The sequence below is a fragment of the Mytilus trossulus genome, chromosome 13 (assembly GCF_036588685.1).
Source record: "Mytilus trossulus isolate FHL-02 chromosome 13, PNRI_Mtr1.1.1.hap1, whole genome shotgun sequence".
Lineage (NCBI taxonomy): Eukaryota > Metazoa > Mollusca > Bivalvia > Mytilida > Mytilidae > Mytilus > Mytilus trossulus.
This window is the reverse complement of record NC_086385.1, coordinates 36,175,350-36,201,903: the sequence shown is the minus strand read 5'-3', so window position 1 is coordinate 36,201,903 and position 26,554 is coordinate 36,175,350. Positions and strand designations below refer to the sequence as shown.

The 26,554-nt window shown below is 31.7% G+C and overlaps 1 protein-coding gene across 4 annotated transcripts in view; it reads right to left on the bottom strand.

Annotated features, from left to right (window-relative positions):
• Positions 1 to 26,554, bottom strand: part of LOC134693948 (serine-rich adhesin for platelets-like) — a 38,636-nt gene that overhangs the window by 3,636 nt on the left and 8,446 nt on the right. The window contains exons 1-12 of one of the 4 annotated variants that reach the window (XM_063554918.1): positions 21,205 to 21,225; positions 14,947 to 15,007; positions 11,682 to 12,701; positions 10,352 to 10,443; positions 9,914 to 9,975; positions 9,111 to 9,137; positions 6,365 to 6,519; positions 4,789 to 4,972; positions 3,562 to 3,732; positions 2,715 to 2,814; positions 2,072 to 2,227; positions 1,110 to 1,160 (exon numbers count right to left, since the gene is read on the bottom strand). In XM_063554918.1, coding sequence (XP_063410988.1) covers positions 1,110 to 1,160; positions 2,072 to 2,227; positions 2,715 to 2,814; positions 3,562 to 3,732; positions 4,789 to 4,972; positions 6,365 to 6,519; positions 9,111 to 9,137; positions 9,914 to 9,975; positions 10,352 to 10,443; positions 11,682 to 12,701; positions 14,947 to 14,998 — 2,070 coding nt within the window. In that variant the 5' untranslated portion in view covers positions 14,999 to 15,007; positions 21,205 to 21,225. Of the gene's footprint in view, positions 1 to 1,109; positions 1,161 to 2,071; positions 2,228 to 2,714; positions 2,815 to 3,561; positions 3,733 to 4,788; positions 4,973 to 6,364; positions 6,520 to 9,110; positions 9,138 to 9,913; positions 9,976 to 10,351; positions 10,444 to 11,681; positions 12,702 to 14,946; positions 15,008 to 19,559; positions 19,733 to 21,204; positions 21,226 to 26,554 lie in introns of those variants that run through there. The other 3 variants (XM_063554917.1, XM_063554916.1, XM_063554919.1) reach the window with 3 other exon arrangements.

Genomic DNA, 26,554 nt, shown 5'->3' with positions numbered 1-26,554 from the left:
ACACTTATGAAAAATATTACCCAGAATGCATTAGATTCTGATACGGCGAGTTGCTTTACTACATCTATCTGTCAATATCACAACATTACAATTAAAAAACAAATATCTTTAAGATGGTAAATTCTAGTTTAACACTAGCTATAAAGGACAGAAGTTGTAATAAAACCATAGTTTCCACTGGAAATATTGAGTAAATCTAAGGTGGACTCGCTTAAAGCTAACTGCTTATAACTTGTCTGTATTTATATTAACCTTTCTGCACTTGGTCAAATTCAAATTCAAACATTTATGTCCTCGATGGGGTTTACAGAAGAATTGAGATTACAGAGAACAATAGGCCAATACTATAGAGAATTGTGAGCAAAAAGTAAAATCACAGAACTATTGAGGAAAATTCAAAACAGAGAGTCCCTAATCAAATGGCAAAATCAAATTATAAAACACATCAAACGAATGGATAACAACTAATATAGAAAATAGGCCATAGAAATGAAGACTAAAAATGTCTTAAAACAATAATCTAACAAAAATTGACAAACCCTCCCCAAATCTATATCCTCATTAATGGGCAAAAAGGAAACTAAATAAAACAAATCAAGAAAAATACTACCACTGCATTTTACTAAAAAGTTATTACCCGTCCTTTTGGATATGACTAAATTGGAAAATAGTATTAAGCAACATTTCAGCTAGCAGAAAATTTTTCAATAGGTTTTAAAAATTAATTGCATATAGTACATGTACATTTGTTTGTACTCAGTACGAAAGCTCTCCTCATTTGCATTTCATTGATAAACAATTTATCGTTATAGATATATGTTTTAATAAGTAATTAATAATATCTGGGGGTACTTGCTCAATTTCAACATTTGTGTGTACTCAGTACGAAAGCTCTTCTCATTTGCATTTCATTGATAAACAATTTATCGTTGCAGATGTATGTTTTAATAAGTAATAAAGAGTATCTGGGGGTACTTGCTCAATTTTGCAGCAATATCAGTAAAATCATCTGCAAATAAACTTACTGTTTTAACGATATTGATATGTCTAGTGTTTAAAATCTATATATATATGATAAACAACCCTAATTTAATCAAATGTATATTTACCTCCGCGCTTGAATTCTGTCGTATACTTCCAGATACTTGTGGTCTTTTTATCTATAACACAAAGACTTATCTATAGTACCGAAGAATGATTTTAAATTTGAGTATATCTTTAGACAACCTAATTTGCAATTTTTTTTTTAAATATTTTCACCCCGATATAACATATGTTATACGGTCATCGTCAAAATACGTCGACTTCTTAACTCACAAACGACATACTTGCGTGGTCGTCGATCTGTAATTGATAATATAGGGTCTTATATGTAATCTAACCGATTGTTCTCTTTTGACGATTGTGACATTTTGATAATTGTGAATTGATATGTGATGCATGTATAGCCGTTAGCTTATAACCTTTCGACGCACCCGGGGGGGGGGGGGGGGGGGTGAAATGTGAAAAAAGGCAGGACAGAGTTTGAGTAAAAAAAAAGGCAGGATGAGTATCTTCGCCAAAAAAAAAGGCAGGATGACAATTGTTGTAAAAAAAGTCAGGATAAGCTAAGAAAAAAAAGGCAGAACCGGATAGACTGAAAAATAAAAAGGCAGGACAGAGATTACAACTAAAAATAAGGCAGGACAAAATTTGTCATCCTAGGCACCCCCCCTATAAAAATCAAATGGTACCTCCCTAACGTCGCCTTAATTTAAGATTAAACAGTGCGATATGGGTTTTTTTTCTAAAATTACTTTAAACATTAAGCCAGCACTTCTGTGTTACAAATATAAAATAAAGATACACTTGTAACTTTTGGTGAAAAAAAAAATGTTTTAGTCATTACAACACTCAAATTTGTACGACAGACTTTTAATTGATTCTTTTCACTTTTGTACCAGTAATGTATACTTGGACAAAAATAACGGACAGACGAAGCAAATAGACATATAAATCTATAATAATAATAATCCTGTTTTCGTCTTTTATGAAATGATATATCTAGGCATATTCGTAACATAAAATCTACCTCAAAACGTTTTTCTTGGTCTAACTGTTCAGTTATTTTGGCATATGTGTCTTTGCTATCCTCAGGATTCCAGGATTGTCCGTTTGGGGGTCTTGTTTGACTTGGATCACTATAGTCGCTATATTTATCATCATCATAACCTAAATTTGTAAACCCCTAAAAAATAAACCAACAAAATGCATGACAATATATAATGTACATCAGAACAACTACAATGGAAACCTTCAACAAATAGTTTGATAAAAATAAAAAGCTTTTTAAAGCTTGATATCACTAGGTATAAGGTGATTGATTTCTTTTCAGCAATAACTCTTGAGGGACATTTATACTTACAATATGTTCATCTTCAATCATATAGCATTAAAACATTCTATTATGACATTTGAAATAGGACTCAAAAGGTTTGTATATTTAAGCTTAGTGATCTTCTGTATTTATGTTAACCAATAGTAGTACTCATTATCAGAATAAAGAACCATTCGATATATAGTCTGTAATTCAAACAAACAATAAACCAAGCTAACAATCATTGTATTTGCAACTGTTCGAAATGCGTTTCAGTGGTTAATTGTTAGATTCAATTTTGAGGTAAAGCTTTGCGTTTTCAACTCATTTATAATGTCTACTTAATAAGGACACATACACTCACCGGTTGTTGATTTTTAGTGTCATTTCTATAATACGCAGGTCCAGATCTTCCTATAACATCTGACATTGGTTCATAACTGTGTCTTCTATCATATCTAAATATAACAAAACCTATGTTTATACAAATGTTTATATCTATACTTCACGTTAAATGTCTGATTTTGATTGGTTAATATGAGGAAGACTCTTTCCAATGGCTCAGCAAGATAATTAATTTTTGAAAGTGTCACACTCTCGGACTGACAAATCAAAAGATAATTTAATGGACAATGAGTTTGTATCAATTTGTTAAAGACATTTTATACGTTCCTGCCTCAAAGACTGCGAGCATGAAAATAATAAATCTTGCTTCACTTATTTAAATTCTCTAATAACTATAACGCCGTATTTTGCATGACGTTTTATGAAAGACATTCAATATTTAACTGTCGCATTTCTCATGTGGTTATGTAAAATACTCTAATATCTTAAAAATGTACATAAAACCCGCCACATTATTTATGTATGTGCCTGTCCCAAGTAAGGAGCCTGTAATTCAGTGGTTGTCGTTTGTTTATGTGTTACACATTTGTTTTTCGTTCATTTTTTTACATAAATAAGGCCGTTAGTTTTCTCATTTGAATTGTTTTACATTGTATTATCGGGCCCGTTTATAGCCGACTATGTGGTATGGGCTTTGCTCATTGTTGAAGGCCGTACGATGACCTATAGTTGTTAATGTTTGTGTCATTTTGGTATTTTGTGGATAGTTGTCTCATTGGCAATCATACCACATCTTCTTTTTCATATAAAGTCTAAAAATCAATGATCTATAAATTAAAAAAAACAAAATTTAAACATACCCATACTTGTCTCCTTTATTTTTACAGCAACAGCAAATTATTAGAACAAAAACTAAGATTAAAATAACTGCTCCCCCTGATCCAGCTGCTATGGCAACAGCTAATTCCCATTTCATTCTTTTGTCTTCGCAGTTGTCTCCTTCATATTTATAATATTCTTCACTTTGACACCTGAATCAAAAAGGAACAAAAATGCATGATTCATAGTCAAACTCAATTTTCGAATTAAATGCAGTTTACTTGGAAATTTTAAGGTGTTTGCGATATTTCTCCTTCAAATATATGCTATTTGGTTTTAATGCTCAAAAGATTTTACGTTTAAACCCTTCAGACATAACATAGTCTCCAGAGGATCATCAATATCATTTCAGACTCATGTGACATGTGTTTTTATACCAAGATCTATGTAGATTTAATAAAGACCAACGGAGTGTTGTATGTTGAAAACTGCAAAGGAAAATTGAATGTTGAATTTTAACGCTTAGATAGAGTTTTCCTCGCTGCATATCACCGAATTGTGGATGTCGAAAACCAAATAATGTGTAAGGATCGATAACTGATTTTACAATGGAGCGTTGCGTGTTGACAGGGTATTTTCTGCTTTAAAAATTGTATTTGCTTGATAATATTATATTTTCATTTGTCTTTTTTTGCCAAGACAATTACTGAATTAAAATATTTTAAAACTGAAAATTCAGTCCCGACCGGGAAAATAAATTTAACAAATAGTTTTACATGCTGCACATCATTTGCACTTTCCCAAATAGTACCACTAATGACCCTCCTTGTACAAATAAAAAACTGTTATAAATATACTAGTACAAGTATTTCATCACTTCTCATATTTTGCCATATATTCGGTTTACACATTCTAAGATGGCAGCCAATTCAAATTAATATACGGATGAAAAATCAAATAAACACTATGTGAAATAAATGTAAAAGAAATAGTATGTACTATATATTAATTTGTCAGAAGTACATTTACGATATATGTTCTAAACAATTTTTAAAAACAATAGGATAAAAATGTCAAGGAAATGTATAAAAAAGTATTAACAACGATACCGCTTCAAAAAGGGGAAGTTCCTACATCATGAGAAATTCAAACGATAGATTTTATTATTCAACGGAACGATTGAAAAACAACTGTCATATTCCCGCCTTGGTATGAATATTATCTGTAAAATGCAGTGGGCATGGCATGATTAGCAAATATACACTTACGAACAATGATGTCCAAAAACGTTACTATCTGTGACTATGGTACTGCAGGTTCCGTGGTTAGAACAGGTTACATCTTTACATCTACTTGTGCACTTGGCTTCTGTTGTATTCATTTGTTGACAAGAGTATCCATAATATTTATCACAAATATCAGATTTGCATACATTGTTAAATGTATTTAGAACTAAAAAAAACACACAAATTTACCAAAATTAGAAGAAAGAACTCTTCAAAGAAGTTTAGGCAATAGCAGTTTTCCGATGTTGCGAAAAAAGAACAGTAACAAAGTGTGTCTGTTGTCTTACAATTTTGTTAATTACGTGAAAATATATGCGTCCTTATTGATACAATGGAGTGGATGTTTCAACAAAAGATCAAGAAAGTAAATTGTAAGGAATATGGAAAGCTGGTATATTCGTATTAAGTAATGAGTTAGAATGAGATTGGAATTAAATTCACTGTTAGTGATGTCGGTGGTCTATAAAAAGCATTTATGCATTAAGTTAACCTGGCTTATGCAGCAAGAAGATTCAATTTTGTATTTGAAACAATACAATTCACTTTAAATTTTGAATTATTTTATGGCTATTTTGAAGTTGTAAAATAATTGATGTTTATATTGTGAGACGGTTTTGATGCCAAACCTACGATAGTAATGAACATTATGTTTTCTGGTATGTGCCTCCATCCGTCTGTACGTCCGTTCGTCCCGCTTCAGGCTAAAGTTTTTGATCTAGGTAGTTTTTGATGAATTTGTAGTCACATCAACTTGAAATTTATTACACATGTTCCCCATGATAAGATCTTTCTAATTTTAATGCCAAATTAAAAAATTACCCCAATTTCACGGTCCATTGAACATGGAAAAGGACAGTACGAGTGGGGCATCCGTGTACTATGGACACATTCTTGCTATTGAATGGCATAAATCGTACAACTGTAGTTCAAGGAAAACTTAAAGGTTTAATGTGTACGCATTTTTTTTTTTAAATATCTTTTCGACAGTGCTGAGTCAGAAGTTTTACGTATTTGATCTTTCATCGACAGTTTCTAATTATATATTTTCAGAATACAATTAAAGTACATGTATTTTGAGTATTTATTTAAACTTGATCAATTGATAATTGGACAAAACTCAATTTGAGGGGGAAATGCACATCAAGACAAAACGACTGTTTCTCTGTACTTTCTGTTTTGTTCTGACAGATATAAGATACCCGTATGATGGGTGAGCAATAACCAGCCTAACACAACGACGTGCCCTTTCCACTGCATGTTTTCCTGACTTTTGAATGTGTATTTGCAATTTCCTGCAATTTTTGGTGGGTTTCGTATTGATTAGTCTTTTAGTTTTCTATGTTGTGTCTTCTGTTGCAATTATTTGTCTGTTTGTCTTTTTATTTTTAGCCAAGCTTTGTCAGTTTATTTTCGATCTATGAGTCTGACTGTCCCTATGGTATCCTTCGTCCCTCTTCCTTGGAACATCAAATGTTGATCAATGTTATTGTTGGCCGTCAACACTCACATTAAAGAATATTTGCGATCATATTTTTCATATTTTTATTGATAAGCTCACCTGTTTCATTAAAAGTGCCAGCCTCGGTAAAACTAATGTTTTCATTATTTTTTAAAGCGCCTGCAATCTTATTTGCTACTGTAACGGGATCGGCTATGGCGGCATTGGCATCGACACCAATATCAAACTGTGACAGCAGGTAACCATCGACTGCACTGCAATAAAAATTAGATTTTAGTTAAACCAGTTAAACATCGTTTGTCAATAAATTTGCCTTCTTTTAGCATTTTAAAGCGCTATTTTATATTTCGGTATAACGCAATTCTTTACTTTTCGATGACGTCATATATCGAAAACAACATCGGTGACCCCATTTTTTTCGCCTAAAATATTGTACAAAAAAAATGTCTACATGCAAAGTTTCAATGAATTATTATTAGTAGTATAAATAGTGTAATTTCCCTTTAATAAAAGACGACTCTGTCAAAAGCAATAAATTGATTTTCAAACGATTTATCTTGTCATTTGAATAAATCCTTACCATCTTTTCGACAAAACAGCATTGTTTTCATATGTAAATATAAATCAATTGCCTATTATTAATCTTCAAACAGTAATTTTTTTTTAATAGAGATTCTTCTTGAAGACATTGGATTATCCCGGAAAAATTTTGATTTTAGCAAACTATGATCTCGCTTTTTAATGAATATTTATTCAGGTATCTTGCAAACAATTATTATTAACGTACACATCCCTTTGACAAGCAAGTTTCATCACAAATATTTTGGTAAAACAATATCATCATTTAAGGGTAATGACCCCTAAAAATCGTCTTGAGAGTTTTGGTCATAAATAAACTCATCATAATAACCAGAATTTAAATTTTGAACTCCACACGCGCATTTCATCAATGATAATTCATGTCAACACCGACATAATGGCCCACCTGGCTGGAAATAACCTCGGTGAAAGAAAAAAAAACTCTCCCAGCAATGGCATCGACTCAATGGTTGTTAATAAACTCATCATTGATACAAGGATTATTTTGCGTACACCAGTCGCGGTTTTTATCTACCAAAGACTCGACAGTGAAGCTCGAATATAAAAAGGTAAAAATTTCAAATAAAGTACGAAGTTGAAGAGCACTTAGGACCCAAATTCTAAAAACAGATTGCCAAATACAGATTAGGTGATCTATTTCTAGTGTAAAAATCCTTATCATTTCGAAAATCGAAAGATTAGTAAAAAGTTAATTTATAAATTTGACCATAGACTACTAATATGTCTCTGATATGACCATGTCATAATTATTCATGATAACACAAAACTTCTGATTTTTATAAAAAGATAGTATGTACATCTTGATATATATTGAACTATTCCAACAGATGTTATTTATTAAAGGTTGTCAATATATGGAAAGTAAAATCAAAAACATTTACTGAACTCCGAGGAAAATTCTAAAAGGAAGGTCACTAATCAAATGGCAAAATGAATAAAAAGTTCAAACACATCAAACAATTGGATAACAACTGTCCTGACTTTGTACAGACATTTTCTTATGCAGAAAATGGTGGTTTATAAGCACTTTTTTGCATAGAACCATAGTTTCCTTCACCATATGGGTGTTTTTTTTAAAGCTGTAAATAGTTATCTGTAGTTATACTAGAACGACTCCTTATTTTATATTAACCTCTACATCAAACAAATGATCAAATATGATATTATCATTCGTTTTAAACAAAACTACAAAGTCCTATAGTGATATAAGTGATATTCGAACCATATATCCAGTATCAACAATACCAGGATTATGATAAATAAAATATTTTTTATACTAGTATAAGTTATTAAAAATTTAATTGTATGGCGGTCAGTTTGTATTGGTTGGCGAAGCTGTGTTGCGTTGACAGAATCATTGACCTTTGGCAAGCTAACCGGCAATTATGGGGTGGTGTTCTCGAAGCTATCTTAGGATTAAGACGTGTCCTAAGTCTATCAGGTGTTCTCGAAGCTCTCTTAACTTATGATGTATCTCATTTTTCGTCCTAACTTTAGGACACCCAATAAGGTGTCTTAAGAGCATCCTACCTTCATCCTAGTGTAATAATGTTTGGATTTTTCTTTTTGCTCATTATTTTACGTAAAAATGAAAATGAAATGAAACGCACCATCAGTTATTAACTCGTATATAAAGAAATTGTGCATGATTTTAAACTTTGAACGTGTTTCACGATACGATTACACTACAAATTTAATTCTCATTTCAAAACAAATTGTTTTCAAGTTTAAATAACAATCCTTTTCGATATAATTACATTGGTAATTATGCATTTAATTCTGTATATGTTGTTATAAAATTCGTTAACAATTTTATTGAATAATTTCGTCATTAATAAATGTTTTATCGCAAAATAACTTTAAATATTTAAAATTTCGACTTAGAAATGTTTAGGACGTCCTAACATAAGATTCGTCTGAGAGAGCTTCGAGACACAACTTAAGAGTGTCCTAAGTCGATCCTTAGTCCATCCTTAAATCGGTCTTATCTATGACTTATGACGAATCTTGGGATACCTTCGAGAACACCACCCCTGGTCATTTAAGATTGTAGTCGAACACAAGTGACAGTTATTGATTCAAACTAACAACCACCGAGTTGACATTCTTACAATAACTGTATATGCACTTCGACCACTCGGCCACACAAACCCCTCTTTATACAAGTTTATCGAGTAAAATGTGTTAAGCTGTGCAAAATTTGCTACTTTTGTTTATTATAAACAATACATTTATGCGTACATACCGTTTTCTTCTTCTAACGTTTATACACCTGAAAAATAAAGCATAAATAATAAATATGGTATATAGATGTAATTAAGTGGTTACGTTGTACAATTTAAGGTCAATTTTGCAATAAAAAGTTAAGTGTTAAACAGTTTGAATTAAAAAAAAAATCATTCGATAAGCTTTACCTGTGAAAACATCTTTGATTATCGAGCAAGAGCAAATGAATATATATTTTTAATGTAGTGTTTCTGTTGTGTCGTAGTTCTCCTCTTATATTTGATGTGTTTCCCTTACTTTTAGTTTGTAACCCGGATTTGTTTTGTTTTTTTTCTCAATCGATTTATGAATTTCGAACAGCTGTACACTTCTGTTCCATTTATATTTATTTTAAATTTTCAATTTATTTTGGTATTCGAATACAATACTAGCTGACACTTGCTTATGATTACTAGTATGTGTTAAAATACACGAAGAATTACAGAAATTTGTCCGACCTGTGTTTCATTCAGCATGATTAGGTTAGTGTAAAAATATGATTAATAAAAATCATTATATTCACTAATCTAGAGATACATTTTAGTTTATATCTACAAAATATGTATAATTATATAATTTGGAGTTCAGTATGACGTCCATTATCACTGAACTATTATATATATTTGTTAAGGGGCCAGTTGAAGGACGTCTCCGGGTGAGGTAATTTCTAGCTGCGTTGAAGACCTATTTGTGACGTTCTGCTCTTGTCTGTTCTATGGTCGGGTTTTTGTCTCTTTGACACATTCCCCATTTCCATTCTCAATTTTATAATTATATACGTACCCATTCTTAATTACAACAACCTTTCGCACAGCCTCTACGCCTTTAAGTACCTCCTTTTGTATCTAAAATAATTTAAAAAAATCATAAATTATTATTATCAATTTTGATGTCATATGAATATGTTAGATTTTGACAAGTTGTAGAGCAAAAATTGCTGTTGCCACTGAAAGTCTGCTTAAAATGTTATCTTTAAATATGGTAAATATTTCAAAAACAGACATTGGCTGAGGTAAGTATTTTCAAAAATACGTATTCCAATGCAAAGCAGGTCTTCTCTAAAAGCTACGGGGTTTTCTGTGTAATCTGTTTAAAAATTATAAAGTTAATAACGATTGACCCACATATGATATAATGTTTGACAATTCTAAAAAACAAAATATGAACCAGATTCCAATAATTGAAATCAGGACAAATCATATATAAGTGAATTGTACTCACAAAGTTCCTTAGCGCCTCGTCAACTCTATAGTTCTCACAACTACTGCTGTTGATATTCAAATTAGTCCTTATATTGAATAAAGTATTTCCATCTGTAAGAAGAAAACAACTTTGTAGCATCAAATACAATATTATATAACTACGTTTATAAATTTTGTTTTAATTTTCCGTTGATATTTTTTCAAATCATTAAGAAAATCTGGTTCCACCCCTGTAATGTAAAGGTGATCTTTTGTGGATAGTTGTCTCATTGGTAATCATACCACATCTTCTTTTTTATATTAGTATATTGATTATGCAATTATGTTTTTGATAATATAGCTCCTCACGGATTCCTGCATTTCCTTGGCTTTCAAATGTTTGCAATTCGAGCGTTACTGGTAAAGGTGAATCCAGAAGTGCGCTTTAGACACACTCAATTATAAAGTATTATTTTCTTGAATCTATAAGTGTGTATGACTGTTTAAAACCTTCATGTTTAGACAATACGTGACAGTCGTAAAAAGATCGGACGTCCATATTTTTTTTTATAATAATCCAGCATACGTTCCTCTGATTAACAAAAAAAACAAAACATAAACAACCAATAAAGAAGTTCCTAAACATAGAAGGTAGGTACATTAACATACTGCTACCCTACCCCTTTCTGATATCGAGAAGGCAACTGGAAAATCAGATCAGGAAAACGCTTAAAACTAAGGGAACGGCCATTTAACCTGCAAGGGGGTTATGGTTGTTTTTGTAAACAAGTATAAGTAAGTTATCAACAACTATCGGCACATGATCTGAATTGTACACATATATTTGTCCTTTTGGTCTTTATCGATAGTTTTCTCATTGCCAGTCAAATTTCCTGAAGCAGTACTGTTAACTCAGGGAGGGGGCACTTCCTATATACAAGGTAATAAGACGTGCTGCTGGAATAGGTCACTTTTCCAGCTTGAAAAAATGGGAAAACTATTAGGTGGGGAAAACTATCAAAAATATATAATAAGGTCGATAAAGTTCCTATTACTTGTTTATGAAAAGCTCTGTCATTTTTTCACAGCCGTAAGTCTCACCGTAAAGTAAACATTACACACAGAATCTTTGCCTTAAATATTCCACTTTTCAAAAACACCGCACAAAACCCAACCAATACGGGAAAATGTTACAATTTTGCCTACGCAATATTTGAAAAGGTTTACATTTTTAAGATCTAAATTAAATGAAAAGTGTGGAATGATAGACCCCTGATCTGAGATATCCCTTATCAATTAAGTATTGACTCCACCCGACTTTAGAATACATTTAGTGAGGCTATATAAACAATATTGACAAGAGTACCTACCTATTGATGATTCAATATCGTCTGCTAAAGTTGTTGTTGGAGGTGGCTTTGTCGTCGTTGTCGTTGTTGTTGTCGTCGTCGTCGTCGTCGTCGTCGTCGTCATCGGTAAAACTGAACTCGATACTTGAATGTACGAACTACTAGTGGTTTGGGTAACTGTTGACGATGGTACAATACCAAGGGAAGAAACACTTCTGGAAGCACTTTGAATATCTGACGATACTGGTGTTTCCGAACTGCTTGGCATGTCCGATACCATTGAATTTATAAATACTGACGATGAAGCATCATCAATGGGTGTTGATGTCATTTCAGTACCGACTGATGTCAAAGATGGATTTTCTGTGGCTAATATTGACGATGTTACTTCAATGTCGGATGATGTGCGGTATTCCGATACTGACGATTCTAAATCGATTGGTTCAGACGATTCGATAGTTTCTATTGACGATGGGGATGAATCTATACTTGTCATTGGATTAAGTCCTGTAGATATCATCGGGCTATTTGTTTCTAAAATGTCTGTTGTCTGTGCTATCGACATCGCAGGTGTAGAACCTGAAGTAGTTTGACTTGAACTAATTTGATTATTTGAATTCGAATTATTTACACTTGTACTTGTTACTGTAACAATGTCACTCGATGATTGTATGTTAAGGGTACTTGATTCCATTGGATAATCCGATAAAGTCATTGTCTCAATTGAATTGTTTGAGGATTCCATTACATCCATCGAACTAGAAGAGGATATGTATGACGACATATCGATACTTGAATCTAACGGTATACCGATACTTGGATTTGATGTTGTACTGATGGATGATGACGAAGGCGAAACAGTTTCATATGTGTTGTTAGATGAAATAGAAGATGATAGATTTGATGAAAACAATTCTGTTGCGGCTGTTTCAGTGACAGACAAACTATTGTTCACAGTAGTTGGCGCAATGGTAGTGATGGAATTGCTATCTGTGGTAGACTGAGATACTGTCAATGAAGTGAGATGAAGTAAAAGTAACACTGGAAAGAAAGAAAAAATACCTTCATCAATATCATAAAATGTTTTTATTGGATTGAGGATCAAAACAACCATAACATTTTCTTGGCTATTGGTTTCTAAAGTAAGATTGACATAGTTTATGTTGTCCAAAAATCAAAATTCACAAAGTATACATTTACTTTGTAAGCTGTACATAGAAATGATACTATTTTTCGAGAAATGCTAATCTCAATGTTGCCTATTGTTATGTACATATCATAAAACATTTTATAGACATTTATTTTGTTACAGACTGTTTATAGTCCATGTATTTTCGTGGCTATGCATCGTTTTAATATTCATTTATTTTACTTTGTAAATATATATATCTTCTTTTTTTATATAGACAAGTGTCTAAAAATAGCAACAATCAACCTTCAATCTTCTTTTTATATAGATATATATAAAACATAATTAATCAATAAATATATTTTAATTTCGAAATAAATGTTAAATAATATTGCAAAACACAACCTATTTTTATCGATTGGCAGATTTATTATGACAGTATCTTATTTGAAGGCGATCAATATCATTGAATCCTAATGTAACTGAGTCAGGCGTGTACTGTATGGCCTTTTTACAAAGTAATGTAATTTTGAAAAACGAATGGTCCTTTCAATATAGTTAATTCTTTTTGCAACTGCTTAATCTCCGAGGGTGACTGGAGAATAGAAATACTATCACTACAGGTTTTCTTCCGACCGGTAATAAAATCCTGCCACAGTGGGGCGTGCGTTTGGCTATGTCAGATGTAAAAGTACGCAGCCACGTTCGCTGTCCTCTATTACTGGACTTACCTATGTATTGTTCATTTGTTCTCGTTCTTAACAAGTTGAAACATTTGCACTGAACGTTAAGCAACCAACAATCAATCAATCATATCCAATTTAATATCCTTGCATTTGAGTGATAATTAATGTTGAATATATATATTCATGTAGATCTGTAACGCCTTTTCGACCATGATATATTTCATAATAATTTCATGCATGCAAGGAAACTGAGCCTGCCGTTTACAAAAAAATAAATACATATGTTTTTAGTTATAAATTGAATAATTAATGACTGACCAAGCATTCAGCGGCAACTATTACATGGAATATTCAAGTAATAGTTGCCGCTGAATGCTTGGTCAGTCATTAATTATTCAATTTATAAATAAAAACATATGTATTTATTTTTTTGTAAACGGCAGGCTCAGTTTCCTTGCATGCATGAAATTATTATGAAATATATCATGAGGGATTCGAGATTTAATTTACGAACCCTCTTCTACTAATCAAAAGGTTGTTCGGTCATATATAAAAAGGGTCTTTAAAACATTGGGTCTTTTTTGCCATATATTCTACATTTTTTATCCATTATTCACTATTATGCGAACCCTAGTAAAACTCTAAAAGTGTCTACGTATTTACACATCACTTGCTTTCAAAAAAAAAGGGGGGGGAGGGTCGTTGAGCTTTCATGAAGACAGACAACGCACAAAAAGCGCATCGGACATGTCATTTGCATTCGTTCGTTCGAAACGAAAAGTAAGTGTTTTCTACTATGTAATAGCATATTTTCTCTATCTTTATTTACTGAACTCATAGTGGGGAAAGAGGAAGTAAAAGACACGTACACCGGAGTTGAATCAACTTCAATGTTTTTAATTAAATTCTAGATAATAAAATTAATAAGTCATTATATGGGGACAGTTTATGATAGCAGATACGTTTGTGAATGTGGGATATAGGAGGTTGAAAAATAAGGATGTGATATATATTTGGGGTTTAAACAGTGGAAATGAGGGATGTGGTGGGTAATGAGATGAAATTTGGGGAACATAACGAAAAAATGTGATAAAGGAAAGACGTAACATGAAAAAAAATGGATTTTGGAAATGAACATCTCCATGTCATATGCATCCCGCTTTTTTTCTCTCACAATCAAAAATGTAATACACGTTAAGCAGTTACAGTAAGGAAATTAAATACAAATTAATGAAGATATGAGCACCTAAATGTCATATGCACCCCTTTTTCTTTTTCACATCAAAAATACAGTTTAAACAATAACAGTCAGGAAAATTAAATACAAATCAATGAAGATTAATACAATCTTGTTATAAGGTGATAAACGTTATCGATCTATTTATCAAGTCAATTGCTTTCTCATTCAGATGCGTAGAAAAACACAAAATGCACTTGTATAATAATTCAATTTTCACCTGTAAAAACTTACCTGTATAAAATATATAGCCACAAAAAACTAACGGTACGTCCAGTCTCGCCATGATTTGAATCTGAAAGGAGAAGTAGATGAAGATATAAAAGATTTATTACCACTGTTGCTAAGAATAACTTAATTTAGTATGCTAGAACACATATGAACTTGATCGCACCTAGGTGTGGTGTGTCGAGATAGGCGAAAGGTTAATATTGACGTGGACTGTAGCATTTAAAACAGACATAACATTGATCGCAGGGGTAGAATATGATGATGCTGGATCAATAAACAAGTTCTCTTATAGCTTTGTTACGATGCTTCTTTTATTTGTATTCATAAAATTGAATGAAATGCATTATGCATATTTTATTCTTCTAGAGAGTATGAATGAAGCCCATAAAAAGTTAGTAATGAAAAAAGAAAATGCTTGTTTTAACTTGGCCTGATGATTTAATGATTCATTCAATGATAGGACTCCGATGTTTTAATTTGCTTCTTATCCGTTAAAGTAATGGAACGTCAAACTTTATGATAACGATGCTAGTAATTCAAAAGAATAAATGATAACAACGTTTTATAAATAGATTGTGTCCGAAGTGATTTTCTTGTTAAATCTTCGTCGGAAACGCTCAAACTTTAACATTCGAACTGTCCGAGATTTTTAAAATGTAGCATCATTTTTGGGCACATATCTGACAAAAAAGGACAAAATAGGAATAGGAAAATTCTTCAAAGGTCAATGCTGCCTGAAGAAATTGGCACCTTCGTTTCTTGGAATTTCTAATTTTATCAACTGTTGATTAATAATTGATTATTTATCTAATAATTATTGTTGAATAAACAAGTTATATAAATCGGTGCATGCAAAATTTGATTAAAACAAGTTTTACAACTCAAATCGGATTATGAACATGCAATATATTATATGTTACATTCATTTTATAGAAATTATTTATAAACAGAAAATAATTTATTTTTTACATGAATTGTCAAAACTCCTCATAAAGCAGTAATTTCCTACAAGCATGAAAAACAAGCTATATTTTGGAAGATATTGGGGGTTACAAACATTATATTTGTTGGTGTTTATATGTTTTTAAATTAACCCTATTTGTTTAGTCTTTTTAAAACCGGCCAAATTTGTGTAGCCTATAATATATATAGAAAGAAAAGAGAGCGTGGATCTGAACTCGCGAATTCAGAAATGAGAAACAAAGCACGTCAATTTGCATGCGTCAGTACCTTCATCGGGAACGTTCAACACCGAATGTTTGAAAGCCAATGAAGAGCCTAAACAGATGAGGAGTTTCAAGCATATCAAAAAAAAGGATCTTAAAAAATGCCATATGCATCTACGGGCAACTTTTCCTGAAGGAGTTTCTAACAATTTCAAAATAATATTATTATTAACTGACAACATGGACAATTTTTGAAAGGTTTATTATAAATCATGTCAGTACCGAAGAGCCGACTACTGAAGCTTATGATACCATCGGGGACTGATAGTCCACTAACAGAGGTATCGACCCAGTGATAAAAAAAAATGAAAACAGCACGTTATAAATTTCATGACTGATATCTATTAGCATAACACTGACTATGAACAACTGTTACTGATATCGATAGAAGATAAGTCTACACAAAATATCAACTTCGTTTTCCATTAAATCAACCTGCGGCAAGGTGTTTACATTTGAATATCAAAACATAATGTAAATATATTAAACAAAGACATCATTTTAGAAATAAACAACTTGTACAATCTGGGTTGACATATTTGTGTATTATAGTACAAAACATTGTGTACATTGACACATTCCCCATTTTCTTTCTCAATTTTATCATGATTTATTATAACAAATGCAGACAATCAGACAAAAAAATATTTTGGGTAATAGTCGGAAAGTGCAAAAACTATAAACAAAATCACATATTGCAAACGTCTTTGGTATAGCTATACTATATTAATAGCCCCAAAAGAACCCCTATGCAAGCAAGGGCCAAAATAAATTAAAAACATGCTATAAAACATGTCAAATAATCATGTGCGGACCACGCTGCATGTTTGCGACTCCAAAGTCAGGAACTTTGTTAGTCTGTATTTTTTTCTAAATTTTGTTTCATTTGTATGTTTTTATAGTTTAGTGTGGCGTTTCTCTGAACTTGTATACATGTATGCTAAGGTGCCAGCTGATGCACGCTTCCGGGTGCAGGCTTTTTCTCGCGCTGTTGCGTTGAATACTCATGGGTGGCCTTATCCCGTGTGTTCTGATCTTAGTCTCTTTGACACATTCTCCATTACCATTCTCTTTTCTAAATCTTCTATAGCAATTTAAAGAGATTCGACGAATATTCGTTGATTCTTACCTTTTGATGAAGTCGAATATAATTTAACTCCTAATAAATATCCTTATTCGGCGTACGTTTTATTGACGACTTTTTCATTGTCATTAGCGTTAAACATGTTAAACAACATCACGAAACTAAAAATAATTACATTCAAACGGGAAAATGATTACTTGTTTTGATTGAAATATAAATAAACATTAAAGAGCAGGACGACATGATTTCATGGTAGAATTAATCATTTACTATAATGTTCAGCTTGTGCATGTTTGCGTTTTGTTGTTTGTTATGTATAGCAGTATATATATTTTTGAGTTACGTCCCTTTCTAAACTGATGTTAGTGTACTTAAGAGTAAATATAAAGTATGTATATACGAGGATGAGACAGCAAACCAACGAGAAAAATTTAAAAAAAAACATCAAGAGATTGCAAGGTCACTATATAAAGTCAAGCCCCAGATCTCGTCTTTTTGCGAAATGTCTGTGATTAAACATTGAATGAAATAATTATTTACAAGTATACAATCTGGAATTAATAAGGGTAGATAACAACCGATTTAAGTTAAATTAAACTTATATTAAGTTAAATATAAATGTGAACCGTGTGGATCTAACCATTTCCAGATATTAGAGAATAAAAAAGACAAAATACGAAATTATTTTCATGAAATTTCGTTGATTCATTGTCAGATCATGAAACAGATAGTCGTTTTACAAGAAATGGGTTAAGTTAGAGAATTGATAAGAAGTAGTGGATTCGAAAACGATAATCAACTCGCGACTAAAGTCGCTCGTTGATTATCGGTTACGAAGCCACTACTTCTTATCAATTCTCCAATACAAAATTGAAAGAATACCTTTTTCTAAATTTGTTCAGAACATTGATAGTTATAAACCGATGAGCCAATTGGAATATTTAACGTTTTTATTATATAGAAAGGAATGTGTATGTGAATAAACTCATCATAGATCTACCAGGACTAAATTAGTATATACGCCAGACGCGCGTTTCGTCCACAAAAGACCCATCAGTGACTCTCGAATCCAAAAAAGTTAAAATACAGTACGAAGTTGAAGAGCATTGAGTACCAAAATTCCTAAAAGTTTTGCCAAATACAGCTTAAGTGATCAATGCCTGAGGTAGAAAAGCCTTAGTATTTCAAAAAATAAAATATTTCATTGTAATCGCATATTTCTTATGAATGTTTAGCCATTAATTTAAGTAAGACAGACATTGCAATTGTCATTAAAATGTGTTATAAAAAGTCAGAATGGAGTAGGGCGGGGCAAAACAAATACAAACATGACAATACTATAATTTATGGAAATAGGTTAGATACACATTCATAAAACAATTGAATGAATAAAGTGAGTCACTCTTTTATTATCTTGAATGAACTGACTATATAATATATAGAAAAAAACTTTTATTATATATCGTTTGCTTTGTACTACAAATGTCATTTCAATCTTATGAACTATTTTATTTCGCTGATCAATCACATTTTAACTGTCCTTTTCACACATAGTGTGTCCAAATGAATTATGAATACTCAAACTACCGGTCAAGGCAATGATCATAGTTACATATTATTAACAAGTACATGTATATGAAATATGGCCTTTTTTTAACAAGTACATGTATATGAAATATGGGCTTTTTAACAAGTACATGTACATGTTAATGAAATATGGCCGGACTATCAATAAAAATTACAAGATAAAATCTTCGACGTGAAAATGAAAGGACTTTGTTTTATGAAATTTTATTATGCACCTTAAGTAGACCAGGCACACCAAAATGTTTATAGATGTCAGATAAAATAGGTGCGGGCACGTGTTCCAAGACATTTTTACATGTACAGATCACCGAAGGAAATTTCCTAATGTATGAAAGTAAAAGTTATGACCATGATTTTTCTGACACCTTTAAGAAGCCATGTCTCTTGAGCGATAGAAAATAATAAAACTACGTTCCTCAGTGGCGGATTCAAGGGGTGGGGTTCAGAGACCCCCCTTTTTATATTGAAAAATACGATTTTTTTGTAAAATCGTCAAAAAAAAAAATCGTTTCGCTACGCTTGCCAATATTTGATCCCTTTGAAGAATTACGCCCCTCCCTGTTCAAAAGTTTTGTGACAGATCTAATAATTTGAAAATTACAAATATTTGTGGTATCAAGTTTAAGTAGATAAAACTACAATAGTATCAATCCCATAATATATCCTGTTAAAGATCGGATATATAAGGCTGCATGCATAAATGTGAAATAAGAATTTACCTTCGCTCGCTAGGATAGAATAAGAACTTCCCAAGTTTGAAAATGACTAATTTTTATGATGCATATAACCATATTTCATCGCGAAGATTACAAATATGTTACTAGGTAAACAATACAAATCCTTCTCTCTATAGGTGTCACTTTAACATGTTAAACAAGAAAAGACAAGTGACTGTTAAACTTATATCCATCAAAACTATAGGTGTGTGTACAATTGTCGGTATTTTAGTGGAAAATGACAAATTTATATAGATTTATAATACGTTGTCTTTGTAGTTTTACCTGTGACCAAGGTGTTAACTTTACAAGAATGCATTTTATGAAAAATTATGTGGTTTTTATTGCGGATTTCGGTTTCTGATTTATTATATTTTTTTAATGACTTATAACTATTTGTATTTATATTTTTTTATAGTTTCCTGTCTGATTATATTTTTAACTTTATATTTTCTGAGTATTGCAAAAAATATTTGAATTATGATCCTTAATATAACTGAAACGAGGAAGCAGGCTATTGCGTTTCATATTATTTTTTGTCATTTTGCACAAGGTCAGAAATGCAATGAAACCTGTTTCCTCTATCAATCAACACCTTAGATAAAGACGTAAAAAATGTTTATTTAAAAAGAAACGGAAGATTATATAATAAAGAGACCCTCAAACATCAAATTCGAAAGAAAATGACAACGCTATGGTAAACATACTGATGACGAAACTAACAAAGAAGTTCACAAAACACTACAAAAGAAACCTTAGTTTCTATCTGTTTACATTTCTAACTTTATATTTTCTGAGTATTACAAAAAAACGTTTTTGTTACGATTCTTAAATTAAACTGAAACGAGGAAGCAGGTTGTTTGCAGTTCATATCAATTTTGTCATTTGCACAAGGTCATATATGTAATTTGATTTTTTTTCCTCTATTAAAAACAACACACAAGAAAATATTTATTTAAAAGAAGGCGGAAGACCAGAGACAAGCTAGTTCACAAATACTAATGAAAAGCACGAACCCTTAAAAAATACATTAGCGAATGGAGATGCCCTTGAAAAGTTAAGCAAATCTGCTCCACAAGTGGCATCCGTTACATTTCAAATGGTTAGTAAAATTTTGATGATGAGTTTCAGTCGGTGAAATACAAATTCTATGAATAGTCTGACATCAAATCTTCTTTCTAGTTTATCAAAACATTAAGGTTTAATTATTATTCTAACAGAATGGCATATTTGAAAGACGATGACACATTAGTCACATTGCGTTTTATAGAGAGAAAAAAAAGTCGAACGTTGTGGTTAAACAAGCAAGCTAACCGCCCTTGTAAAACCAATTTGTTCTTGTAAAACTTTTTCTTAGCAGGAAGTAAGTTTACTGTAATAGCAGAAAATAAAATAGAAAAATGGTAAATGCCTTCGATTTATTCATGTTTCGTCTCTTTCAATAAAAAATTTATCTAAAAATGACTTCTACACGATTTTCCATTGTAATATCTGGAAAAAAGATAACTGCAGTTTTTCTTTCTATGGCCACAAATTAGACATGCAATATATGTGACATAGGCACTGGAATCGAGACTTAAAACTTGACAACTGCTTGTCAACAACACTCAGAGCAACATCGAATCTTAAAGAAAATTTATTATCTTACCTACGTATACATATCTGTCTAATGGATAAAAAATTCGCAATAAATATCAATTGAATGTTTATTTACGACGATATATTTCAATTGACAATCAAACCACGCCTAGTTCATAGAGTCAAAACAAACATACCAAATCGATGCAAATCAAATAGTCAATATAAAAGGTTAAATTAGCTTTATATTGTATTGTCACACAAGTGTATGTGAAGAAAGTATTTAGTCAGTTATTTATTATCTCCCCTTATTAAAGGTATGCAAAATATGCATAAGACTCTCGGAGGGAAAGTCTTAAATTTGAACCCCCTAGTTCACTAAGTGAGAACAATACACAGGTTAGGGGGTTCAAATTAAAGTATTGGCATCTCTCATAGACATTAGTATAAAATTCAATTAGACTTAAAAAAAATGGGGGGATCTTCGATTTGAACCCCCTAGTTCACAAAGTGAGAACAATACACAGGTTAGAGGGTTCAAATGAAAGTATTGGCATCTCTCACATACATGAGTATAAAATTCAATTAGACTTTAAAAAAAAGGGGGGGTCTTCGATTTGAACCCCCTAGTTCACAAAATGAGAACAGTACACAGGTTAGGGGGTTCAAATGAAAGTATTGGTAACTCTCACAGACATTAGTATAAAATTTAATTAAACTTAAAAAAAAGTTTCGTTCTTTGAATGTTAAAGGTTTCATGAGAATGTGTAACTTTCTCAGTGTATGGTCGAGTACATAACCTTCAACTGTAGGATAGGGTTTTCAAGTATCTCTAACTTACAACATGCTTCCAACCCATAAATTAAAACAACCCTATCGAAATTTAATCTGGCGCTTAAAAAAGTGCAAGTCAAACAGTATAAGTTTAATAAATCCATATTGTTCGACATTTAAGCGATACATATTAGATCTGTGAACAAAAGATAGAAACAAGAAATTCCACATGGTAATAGGGATCGGAAAGAATGTGATTTGATTTTATTTCATTCAAAAATATTTTAACAATTAAGAATAATAGATTTCTCTCATTTTCATTGGCCAAAAATAGGGTCGTCGTTACTAAATCTTTAGTTCTGTGTAAACGTTATGGGTTCGTTGTTTCAGAACCTTTTCACAAAATTTGTATTTAGTCTTCCTATTGATCCAGTAAGGCCATTCTTACATTTATGACTGGATTACTAAGTATATATACTTGTCTTAATATATGAATTATTCTCACTACTCTATCTTAGAGCTTTGTATACTGGCACAGGAATAAAAAAAAACATAAAGCACTATTTCAATCATAAACAGGATGTCTAATAATATATGTATATATATACTACATGTATTTCTTACCGTTAAGTCTTATACTAAGTCCAGAAGAAAAAAAATTACAATCTATTTAACATGAATGAAGCATCATAAAGAAACAATTTAATCTCAATGAATCATTTATGATTTATATTAAATATGATCGATTTACTATGTTTTACAAACAAGGGGGATTAATCTGAATGTTACTTTGCATCTGTAACATATTACACGTGATGCTGTTTATACAGTTAAGGAGTCATACCTTTGTTGAACTCGTATAGATCAGAATCATAAACGTCCATATTACGATAAAAAAAAAAGGGGGGGAGCATTAAACATTTATTTCATATCTTCTTAAGACAAGTGAAATGAATGTTTTTTGTATTCCACCGCCTTAATCTTCCTGAGTATATTATATATTAAGTTACATATATTTTTTCCTCATTTGCTGGTTCTTACAACTATGCAGTCGTCCTTCAGTAAAGGGGGGGGGGGGGGGGGGGGGGGGGGGGGGGTCGTGGGTGTATATGCTAAAGGTATTGAGTTCGAATCACAGCATAGACACTTGATTTTTTTTCTACAAAGGTTTTTATTGTTAATCATTTACGTATAAATAAATGTTTAATGGTGTATAAGGTATTCCCGCCAAAATGTTACAAACAAAGGAAAGAATTCATAACAAAGAAATTCAAACTGGGGTGATCTAGTAGAGGTGATCCGGCTCAGATCACCACTGGTAGAACAAAGGAGCTGGGATGTAATCACATATATTTAAATTCGTGTGCAACTGATGTGTGAAATTTCCCTGTGTACGATAGAACATAATGCATAGTAAAGTACGCATAACCCTGACCTATTACTGGTATTATATGAAACAGCTGCTATTTTTTTTTTTTTGGTATTTATATTTTGAAGTTTACAGTAAGACCTCATTTTATACAATCTGTGGTACAATATTGCCTCGAATCTCGTTCGATTTATTCTTCAAGTCAACAATGATTGATTGTTCGTTCTTATAAAATTTCGATAACCTCTGGACTTCTCCGATCCAGCATATAAGCATACTCATGAAGAAAATGGGCAACTATTTGACTTGGAGTGTACAATTACGCAGCTATGTGCTGTCAGAATAGGTATGTTATTTCTAGGCATCTTACAAAGAGAGTATCATGTTCTTTGGATGTAAAATAAGTATTGAAACTCAAACTCAAGGAAAATCTAGAAAGACCATGAAAAATATAGGCGAATTACGATAAAAAGACCAACCAAAAAAAACACTGAATATTATGCATCACGAAACACACCATTAACCAACGGTTAACTCTTGTGCTCTAGAATGGCAATCAGTTCCTGTTCCACATGTAGCACCCTTCATGTTGCTAAGATATCGTAAATGATATACTGACACAAATTCACCATTTTAAGCTTGACGCATACACGAAACAATGCTGGGATTAAAGGCAATACCTTTACTGGGCGGATGAACAAGGGGTACCTGATGCACACTTCACGCACTTGCTTAAATTTACTATATCGGACGAAAATCGGTTAAAGAAACTCTTGAACTCTCTCCTCCCACACTTTGCATTGTTCCTGCCATCTTAATCACAGGTTCTCTTGTTTATTTACATCCCAGTGCATTAGTTTCAGCTGTAAGTCTCAGTTTTCCGTGTGTAATTAAGATGTATTTTGATAAAAAAAAAAAAAAAAATGCTCGGATAAATAATATGTTACAAAATAATAAATCAGCTTTCAATTATCAATATTTATGATAAATGTTTCCATATGAATTCAATGTAATGTGAAATGGAACAAATAAGTCTATGTACTTTTTGGTTATTTAATATTTCAATAATGGCGACAGATGGCTTTATGTGGGTTAATCGTCAATATTCTAATTAGAAATACATGATATTAGTTTGTATAAAACTTAGTAGTTGGGCGGTATATTTTTATTACTTAAATTTGTTAAAAAAAATACATGTGTGTGCAATTTTTTATCACTTCAACTGCAGTTAATTGTTTTGGGTATAGAAATATAGCGATTTGAATGAAAGTGTCGCCGAAATTTTAAACTTCAGCGTTCATTGCCTGTGTATAATGTATGAACATACAAACGCCTTTCCTGGTAGAAATCAAAAAGCAAATAAGGCAACCCGGACTTTATAGCATTATAAGAACAACTGTCCTCCTTCTATGTTTTAAATATGGATGTGATAAAATATAAAAGGGCATGGGAACTTTAAGACCACTTAACCGGAAGGGTTGCTATAGAGGAAGTAGTCTTTCTATTTTATTACCATGTATTAATGTGTGAAAAATTGTTACGTCAATAAGTCCTAGTAAATCGTATAAGCTTAAGTTATATACCTGTCAACTTTTAACGACTGATACAATCATCATAACTCCATAATATCATAACAAAACAATTCACATGATATTTTAGTCTGGTTTAAAAAAAAGTATAGACTATATATAAATCGTGTTTTTATGCTTAACTATGAGAACGTGCATTTTGATATCTATAGATATAGGAAGATGTGGTATGAGTGCCAATGAGACAACTCTCCATCTCCATGAATCGATCAATGCAATACTCATTAGCATCCAGTTTGAGTTCAGTTAACTTTTGGAATTCTATTTTTCAAATATATATATGCACCTTAACCTAACATTGAGGTATAGAGATGTGATTTCTTTTAACTTAGATAAGTGCGTATGATTATATATCCACCAGAACTTTCTGTCATCCGATGTTCAGTACTTCAGTACTTTGATTCATATACTGTTTTCTCGGAGATGTTGATTGTTGGCGATTAGTGCTGTCAGTTGTACTATCAAAATTAATACGGTTATGCTTAATCTGCAACGTATTATTTAATCATGTTTAGAGATGTCTACCTCCAGCGATGTTTAATGGGAATCTTAAGCGTAAGACACATTTTCGTGTCCATTCGGGTTTTCTGTTATCATAATGGTGTCGATATGTACAAACTAATATTGTAAACATATGCATTGTCCATCCTGACAGAAGCTCCTCTTAAAAATTGCCCTAAACACAGATGGATAGAATATATTCCTGCTAGAACAAAATTTGACCAGGAACAAGTACTATACCATTTGTTCAAGAGATAATCGCCTTACTATTTCTTTCTTTTTGAAATTAAATCATAAAGTAACTTCTAGTCCATGGCAACATTATTAAAAAGGCATGTTGCACTTTATTGTGTTGCAGTTTACATACCGATTGCCTACATATTCTGCCAACTTTTCGCCATTTATGTCGGATGTCCCAAACAATAGGTGTTGACCTTACTTAAAATTTTAAATTGAAATAACTGAATTCCCCAAAACAGTCATGCAAACGAGTTAAAATACCATTTAAGCACATATATGCTTATTTGAAACTATAGAATACTTATCTACTAAGACACTGGTGAGATCTTGCATGTACTTACAATCACAACTGAATAGTTTTAGATTTTGGCAGTTATACTTATTTGGTATTTAACATTTTTTTTTAATTTTTTCAAATTTAGTATCAACTTTTATTTTACATAAAACGGAGAAATCTTATAGTGTTCTTCCCCTAAAAAAATTCCTGTAATAAACTTTTATTAGTTTGTTTAATTGCCTACTTTTATTTTTTAACAAATCACAATAGATTCTCTTGAGATCTGACAAACTCAGCTCTCGCCTGTTATTCTTTACTTTACGACATTACCCTCAAAAAGTTTCAACAATTCAGTTATTTTTAAGTGTATTATCTTATAGTGAAAATTTTCAAATAAATATCAGTTCAAAAAGTCAACACGTCAATTAGACATCAACCCTTTAATACCATGCACCATAAAAAAAAAAAAAACTTGCACTATATATAGGAGTGGTCTAAGAAGTTAGAAGACTAGATAAACTTTAAAAAAAAAGTGACAAGCAAACTAACACACACACACGCACAAACTCATACATTTCTATACTTCAATAGTTCAGAAGTTAATTAGTGTCTTCTTTAATTTAAACTGTTTATTTTAAATTATAAAAAAAACAAGAAGGGTCGGTAGATA